General features: G+C 49.4%; 1 protein-coding gene across 1 annotated transcript; it reads right to left on the bottom strand.

Annotated features, from left to right (window-relative positions):
- Positions 1 to 4,816: 4,816 nt before the first annotated feature.
- LOC109745859 (putative receptor protein kinase ZmPK1) lies at positions 4,817 to 7,433 on the bottom strand. The gene has a single exon (XM_020304970.4). The coding sequence runs from the start codon at positions 7,416 to 7,418 to the stop codon at positions 4,962 to 4,964; it is 2,457 nt and encodes an 818-aa protein (XP_020160559.1). The 5' UTR covers positions 7,419 to 7,433; the 3' UTR covers positions 4,817 to 4,961.
- Positions 7,434 to 8,857: the final 1,424 nt, after the last annotated feature.

Below are 8,857 nucleotides of genomic sequence, written 5' to 3'. Positions count from 1 at the left end.
TTATATATGGCAATGGTGACGTTGTTTTGCGTCATACCTTGTTGAAGCATTGCTCGGGCTTGATCTTCTGGGTGAAAACCCAAGATCTGACCTTTGATGGTTGGATCTAGCGATGGTTGCGCTTGAGAGTCGTTTCCTCATCGAAGGCTTTGTTGTTGGAGAACCTTTCTCATTATACTTGTGACGTCAAGAGATGGTTGGTGTGGAGATGGTCGTTGTAGGTTGTTCTTCACTGTTTTTATCGCTTCCGAGTTTTTTTTTAACTCCAACTAGGTATAGCTTCAATTTTGTATGACTTTGCTATTTGTCAGTGTTTTTTTTGTTTGTGCGTGTTGATGTTGCTTGTGTGCATCCTATTAATGCAGAGATCATGTGTGTACTCATTGTATTTGTATCTCCTTGATGCTTCATTTTAAGTTAATAAAATCCATACTTTATCAAAAAAAACTGAAATTGAGACCATGTCGTTTGTTTAATACCCCTATTAGGACATTTGTGTGGGAGGTTAAACAACCCATTTTCTCTCTTGATATGTTACAACTTGAGATCGATTCCAATAATTGGGCACTTTGGCAACTTTGTCATTTTCTTTATTTTTTTTACGAACATCTTTTTTGTTTTTTCTATGTTGTTCTCTGGCATTCTACTCTCCTGCACACTAAAAAATACTAGTACTTATTGAATTAATGCTCTATCTAGGTACTTCAAAAGTTTGAATTGTGGGACAGGGTCGGGCATTCTACTCCAGCACTCCCTCTCACGTCTATGCTCCTTTGAAGTTACGAAGTGACAGTGGAAGTGGACGTATGCCGCAATTATTTTGTTACATTTACTAGGATTTAAACTCTGTCAGTCCGAACTATGGGAGAGTGTTGAACATTATACTCCAACACCCCTCACGCCTATGCTCCTTTGATGTTATGACATGCTCTAATACCATATTGTAATTATGCTCTAGCCAGTTGCTTCATTGGCCATGTGGGCCCACATCCTTCGGGAAAATTTGGGTGATTATGTCCAAATCCAGCATCGCCAGCCACCACGGCAGGCCATCGTGTTGCCCTTGCAGTCAGACTATGTAATTGATGTCCTGCAAGTGCAAAGGATGTTGTAGCAATTTCGTGATAAGTAAAGTGTCGAATCCACTCGGAACGAAAAGGATGACACTACACTCACATCCAAACCAGAGTTTGGAAATAGCTTATTCTAGTAGATTGTTAGGGAAAACAATAAAAGGGTGGAACTGAACTAAGTACTAAAAGCACGTAAAGTAAATATTAAACTAAAATGAAGTAATAATGTAGGGAGAATTAATGCGATGATTTAGATGAGTAACATTGGTGTCTAGGCATGGCCGTGTTCCATAGCGGCGTTGATTGGCATTGATCTATCGACTACCAACACTAGCTGGGTCACTGCTGCACATTATATTGATTTATCGGCGTTGATTGTCTCTCACGCAGCACCGTATTGAGACAACTCAATCGTCCTACTTCTCGTCACATACATGCAACAGCTAAGGGAAGAAATTAAGGTCACAAGGACTGGACCAAAGGCAATAAGTTATATGGACAACCGTTAACCCTAGATAAATTGTGTTCCTCTCAAGACACCCATGTCGGCCGGAGGTCTATCGGTTTGCACAACTACCTATCAACTCCATATGTGTCCTAGGGAGTTGAATACCTCCAATTTTACTGATAGATTGGACAGCTCCAATCACTAAATTACCACAGAGTTAAATAATAACACGAAAGGGGAAAAACATATCAAGTAATTGTTTACTAACCAACCACACTCGTAGCCAACAATTACTCAAATAACAACACATTCAAAAAGGGGGTTCAAAAGTAGTCACAACCCATCACGGTCCCTCGTGATGCGGAATAGGAGAAGGGGCATTGGTGAAGAAGATGGTGCGGCGGCGGATGCGCATAGCCGCGCCCCACAGTGGCGGCTCCTCCAGCAACGGCTTCCTTCCAACCTTCCACCAAGGTTACAACGATTGAGATGGGGGCTTGGCACAACCCCCAAGTGCCTCTTGATGTGGACGGTGGCTGGACGTGGGAGAGATGGATAATGAATGGTTATTTCCATATAACATGCCTCCACGGGTTGCCTCCGTGGATGCAAGTTCTCTTCTTTGATCCAAGAGCTATAGATGAGCTAAAACCTTCCCCACAGAAGAGTAAGTATGGGAAATTATGCAATGGGGGCATGATATATGCAATGCTCGCAGTGAAAAGAGTAAGTATGGGAAATTATGCATAATGGACATGTAGATGGCTCAATGGGGGCATGATATATGAATATAATATGCAACAAATAAGCTCTAAAAACGCGTATAAAATAGAGCCATCAGCGACCATCACAGAAGCCGCTCGGACCCCCCCTCCCAGAATCTAGGCTCGTTTGACCAGATGTACGCCTACCTCGGCTTGAGCCCGAAGCCACAATGACCTGAAACCACTGCATGTGCTGGAGTACATCAGACACGAAGTAGGATCCAAGCCACAGTCGCAAGGGAGACGACACCACCTTTGGGAGCATAGAGCCCCCCTCCTCGATGAGCACAACCAGGTGTTCCAGCTACCTTACGTAGAAAGTCGATGTTGCCATTGATGCTAATGCATTGTTTGGGGCCAGTCGAGGTAGTCCATCTCTCCACGTAGAACCATCGCACTCCAATCACTAAGAGGGTCGCACACACAAGTCGTGATCGCGTGATGACTCATGACTCTTCAACCTCCACTTCATGACCATGACATCTGCTCCTGGCAAACCTCCCCGCCACCCCCGTTCTTTGCGATCGCGTGATGACCTAAGGAGGCAATGAGAGGGTCGATGGGGGAGGGTGTTATGCGGGAGGGATCCCGTTGGCGGCTAGTGGATGGGGCTAAAAAGCACGAGGTCACCAACCCAATTTCTCCGAATTTGGAATACTATCAGGGGCATCAACTTGTGGGCATGGGGTTATCGGCCTTAGCTTTACTTCTATATTTTGCGTGCTTTCTTGACTTTCGGCTAGTGCTGAGACTTGGGTTGGGTCGGGCTAACACGACACGGCCCTGTCGAATTCAGGCCGGTGGTCTCGGGTAGCTTGTCATGCCTCACCGGAGTACTGAAGCACGTTCGGGCCACTTTCTGGACATGCCTTGTGTTCAGGCTCCGTGTCCGGCCCAAGTCGCGGCATTACTTATGGTTGTCGGCTAGGGCCAAAGCTCGATGCTAGAAAATTCTTTTAGAATATCCATAATTTTTGGGCTTAAATTCCAAAGATTACTCAAATTGTAAACATAATTTTCGTTCTAATATTGCAGCTTTGCTTTTTGCAGCCACAAATGAATACTAACGTTTTTCTTGTGTCTGCTTACTTGGAATAGTTAAATGACTAAAGATTATGCAATGCTCGCAGTGAAAAGAGTAAGTATGGGAAATTATGCATAATGGACATGTAGATGGCTCAATGGGGGCATGATATATGAATATAATATGCAACAAATAAGCTCTAAAAACGCGTATAAAATAGAGCCATCAACGACCATCACAGAAGCCGCTCGGACCCCCCCTCCCAGAATCCAGGCTCGTTTGACCAGATGTACGCCTACCTCGGCTCGAGCCCGAAGCCACAATGACCTGAAACCACTGCATGTGCTGGAGTACAGCAGACACGAAGTAGGATCCAAGCCACAGTCGCAAGGGAGACGACACCACCTTTAGGAGCATAGAGCCCCCCCTCCTCGACGAGCACAACCAGGTGTTCCAGCTACCTTACGTAGAAAGTCGATGTTGCCATTGATGCTAATGCATTGTTTGGGGCCAGTCGAGGTAGTCCATCTCTCCACGTAGAACCATCACATTCCAATCACTAAGAGGGTCGCACACACAAGTCGTGATCGCGTGATGACTCATGACTCTTCAACCTCCACTCCATGACCATGACCTCTGCTCCTGGCAAACCTCCCCGCCACCCCCGTTCTTTGCGGTCGCGTGATGACCTAAGGAGGCAATGAGAGGGTCGATGGGGGAGGGTGTTATGCGGGAGGGATCCCGTTGGCGGCTAGTGGATGGGGCTAAAAAGCACGAGGTCACCAACCCAATTTCTCCGAATTTGGAATACTATCAGGGGCATCAACTTGTGGGCATGGGGTTATCGGCCTTAGCTTTACTTCTATATTTTGCGTGCTTTCTTGACTTTCGGCTAGTGCTGAGACTTGGGCTGGGTCGGGCTAACACGACACGGCCTGTCGAGTTCAGGCCGGTGGTCTCGGGTAGCTTGTCATGCCTCACCGGAGTACTGAAGCACGTCCGGGCCACTTTTTGGACATGCCTTGTGTTCAGGCTCCGTGTCCGGCCCAAGTCGCAGCATTACTTATGGTTGTCGGCTAGGGCCAAAGCTCGATGCTAGAAAATTCTTTTAGAATATCCATAATTTTTGGGCTTAAATTCCAAAGATTACTCAAATTGTAAACATAATTTTTGTTCTAATATTGCAGCTTTGCTTTTTGCAGCCACAAATGAATACTAATTGCTTACTTGGAACAGTTAAATGACCCCCCCCCCCCCCCCCCCACCACACACACACACACACACAAGCCCATTCACCCCTCCAAGAATTTCGCCCAAGCTCCACCACTGCTAGGGTGTAGCTGTACACATTACAAAAAAATTGGGATTCTCCTATAGAATTTGACAAGGTTTGGCATTCAAAGTGCTACATTTTATCCCCGTTTCTGTTTTATTTACAGAATCTTGTGTTACGGCATTTCAAGGAGGCTTCAAGCCCACTGCAGTACGGCAGAACGTCACTATCTGATTCGTAGCAAACTAGTAACTAGAGTTACATTTTTTTTTCCTGAAATGGCGCAACGAAAGTTCAAATTACACGCTACAACAATATAGCGAGAACAACACGACATCAATAGATCAGTGGGAATCGACTATCGAGCATGAAATCAAATTCATGACAAGTACGCAGGGTGCTCGTCCTCGTCATCACACGCTATAAGAGCTTTGGAGATGTCATCCATGGTCGGCCTATTGTTCCTCTCCTCCATGCATGATAAGGAGATCTTCACCATTTCCATGGCCTGCCGAGGGTTGAACTGCCCGTTCAGCCTGTTATCCACTAATGACATGATGTCTCCACTCGCAACCACCTGCTTCAGTGCATGCGCGATTTGCCACGTCTCTAGCCGCTCCGAGCCGTCCGTGGTCGTCTGGTCAGAGATCCTGCTCCCAATCACAATCTCCAGAAGCACAATGCCGTAACTGTACACATCGACCTTGGCGTCAACCGGCATGCCCATCGCCCACTCCGGTGCCATGTACCCCATCGTCCCCCTCATGTGGGAGAGCTGCACGCCGGTGTCAGCGACTTCGCCATTGCCTGTGGCGTTTCTCCCGGACAGCTTGGCCAGCCCAAAGTCGGCGATCTTTGCGTCGAGGTCGCGCGTGAGCAGGATATTCTCTGGCTTGACGTCGCAGTGGATGACCCACTCGAGGCACTCATGGTGAAGGTAGGCTAGGCCCCTGGCCGTGCCCAGCGCGATCTTGAACCGCTCGCTCCACGCCAGTGACTTGCCGATGTCCTTGCCGAACAGGTGCCTGTCCAATGACTCATTCTCCACGTACTCGTACACCAGCAGCTTGTGCTTTCCCTCGGAGCAGAACCCCCAGATCCTCACCAGATTGATGTGGTTGATCCTCCCGAACACCGTCATCTCCGCCCAGAACTCCTCCTCGCCCTGCACCACGTTTGTCAGCTTCTTCACCGCCACCACGGTGGTCTTATCAAGCACGCCGCGGTACACCACGCCGGAGCCGCCGCGGCCGAGCTCCTCGTTGAAGTTCCCAGTCGCGTTCTTGAGCTCCCGGTACGTGAACCTCCTGAACTGGGTCGCCCTGACCAGCCTGTAGCCTGCCTGCAGCGAGCTGGGCATGCTCTCCTGGCTGGACAGGAACCACCACGCCGTGGAGACGAAGAGAAGCTCGAGAAATCCCAGCACCGCGGCGAACCCAAAAAAGTAGGACCATTTCGTGCCGCGGGTAGGTGTCCCGTACGTGTCCGCGTATCGTGGGACGATGGCGGTACGAGAACCGTTACGATTGCAGGCGAGGCCCGTGGCGTGTGCCGACAGCTGCGACGCCGTGGCGTTGAGGTCGAGATCGCTACGCACCTTCAGATATATGCTTCCGGGGAACGCTGGCGACGTGTAACCGTTGAACAGGACGCCTTTCGGGAAGCAATTGCCCCTGCCATCCAACCTGTAGGCGAAGGCGGCGCAGGCGCACATCTTCAAGCACATGCTCTTGCAGTATTCGAAGGTGACGGACTGGTTGAAGCCGAGGTCGTAGCCGTAGAAGTCGGTTGCTGCCACCTGCACGAACGTGAACCGCTCCGACGCCGGAGCTTCACTACAGTTGGTGGTGCCGGTGGGGAGGCTGAACGTCGGCTTGCAGCCCTTTCTCCAGTCGCGGCGGTCGACCATCTCGTACCCCGGCGCGCACGAGCATCGGGGGGACGGTTGGTACTCGCAGAGGGCGTTCTTGCCGCACAGCCCGTGCACGGAGCACGGCTGCTTTACCGCCGCCCACGTGACCGTCCATCCTCCGGCCGCGTTCAGGCTGTAGATCCTCACGTTTCCGTCTTGCTCGATAGTTAGCCGTCTCTTGACGCCGGCAGCGCCCAGGTCGGAGGCCTCGACTCGCAGGTTGTCGCTGGAGAGGAACACACCGGTGTCGTCGAGGACGCCGATCCGTGAGCTGTTGTAGTTTGTCCGGCCGTTGTCGAACACGTTATGGTTCGGGTTCGGCCAGTAGATGCTGGCGATCTCCGGGCCGTCGTACAGGAGCCGCAGCACGTTGTCGTTGTCGTAGTAGAGGGCGTAGTAGCCGGCGACGAGCTTCTTGTCCTTGGCCAGCGTCTGCGACGGGAGCAGGGTGTCCGTCGGCCAGTCGAAGCTCTGCCACACGGCGCGGCCGGTGGACGGGTCGGCGATGAGAAGATTCCCGGTGTCGCGGAGGGAGACGGTGAGGTGCCTCTTGCCGCCGGTCTTGCTGTTCCACACAGTTGTCCCGTTGGCGTCGGCGAGCGCCAGCTGGCCTTCGGGGCTGAAGGATATGCTGGAAACCCGGCCGTTCACCGGGGCGCCTGGGTTGGCCGTCCAGACGGCGGTCCGGTTCTTGGCGGCGGTGAACCAGACGGAGAAGTAGAAGGCGTTGCCGCCGGCCTGGAGGAAGCCGCAGGAGAAGATGGCGTCCGGTGACACCAGGAAGGGCCGCTCGTGGTCTTCCACCGACAGGGACGACCCGGGGCCCAGCGTGTGCTGTACCGATGGTGCAGCGGATGCACAAGAGCGCAACAGCAGATGAGAGATCAGATAAAGAAAGGCTAGGCTGGCGAATCTCGCCATCATGAATGTTGTGATGAATGTGAGATCTTCTAGTTGATCGACAAGGGAAGCAATCAAGCATGCTAATTTATACCTCTCTACTACTCCGTACTCCCTCCGGTCCTTTTTAGTCTGCATATAAGTTTTGTTCGAAGTCAAAGTATCTCTACTTTGACCAAACTTATAGGAAAAAGTATCAACACTCACAATGCCAAATCAATGTTTTTAGATTCATTATGAAATGTAGTTTCATGGAATATATATTTGGTATTGTATATGTTGATATATTTTAATATATATTTGGTCAAACTTTGTATAGTTTGACTTAACACAAATCTAATACGCGGACTAAAAAGGACCGGAGGGAGTACTTACGTGTCAGTTATGTCAGGTCACCGGTGTTCTTCTACCTCTCCCACAGTAGCTACCTGTGATGGCATTGACCCAACTACAACGTGGATACGCAAAGTGTTTTATCAGGGGGACAAACACCGTTGGCCCCTCAAGTTTCTGCAAATCTTGTTGTGCATGTTCATGTTTCCATGAAAATACATCATGTTTGGAGGATTTCAGTTGGGGTTGACCCCATAGGCGGATAGGCCGGCCACCGGGTTTTGGGCTTTTGGCCATGCCAGTGGAAGTGTCATTGATGATTGAACTAGAATATTAGGCCCTGTTTGGTTCGGCTGTGGATTTCTAAAAGTAGCTGTGAAAAATCTGCTGTGAAAAAACAGCTGTGGAAAATTTGATATGAAAAAGATGTAGGTCATTTGACAAACCAGCTGATACAACTTTTTTCAGATTTTGGCCCGCAGCGGAATCAGATTTTGGAAAGCACGTCCTGGGCTGCTTCCGCTTTTAGTTCAGATTTTGGCAGCGGATTTCTGAAATCAGATTCTGCTGATTTCGCTCTTTGGTTCAGATTCTGTTGCGTGGCAGCGAAATCCCTCGATAAAAGCTAAACCAAACAGGGTTTAAGAGATGCCAAAGAATGATTGGGTCGGCTGGCAACAGAAGGTTTGTTGGTGACAACCATTATACCTTACTGTTAAGCTTTTTTTTCTTTTTCTTTTCCGGATACCTTAAGCTCTTATTCGTTCTTTTCCTGCTGGGGACCTTATAAGCTCTTATTCAAGGACATCGAGTGACGAGCTAGAATTTTTTGGCAAGCTTTAGTCGTTATTATTGTGTTCTTGCAATGACGTCCACATATGAACATCCTGTCTATATGTATGTTGGTTTGGTTTGCCAGTTGCACAGGTCAACGGTTGGGAAATTAGCCGCCTGCCTGATGCCCTCATCGTCGTATATGGTGACAGCGATGGATGTTTATCTTCGACTAACGACAAGGGCTGCTAAGCTTTCTTTTAGGGATATGTATGTAGCATCATCAGGTTGCTCTGGTTGGAACCTGGAAGTTTCATTATTGACTTTTTGTAATGCTGCCGTGCAAAGCAAGCGTC

The sequence above is a fragment of the Aegilops tauschii genome, chromosome 3 (assembly GCF_002575655.3).
Source record: "Aegilops tauschii subsp. strangulata cultivar AL8/78 chromosome 3, Aet v6.0, whole genome shotgun sequence".
Classification (NCBI taxonomy): Eukaryota; Viridiplantae; Streptophyta; class Magnoliopsida; order Poales; family Poaceae; genus Aegilops; species Aegilops tauschii.
This window is presented reverse-complemented; position numbering and strand designations above follow the sequence as displayed.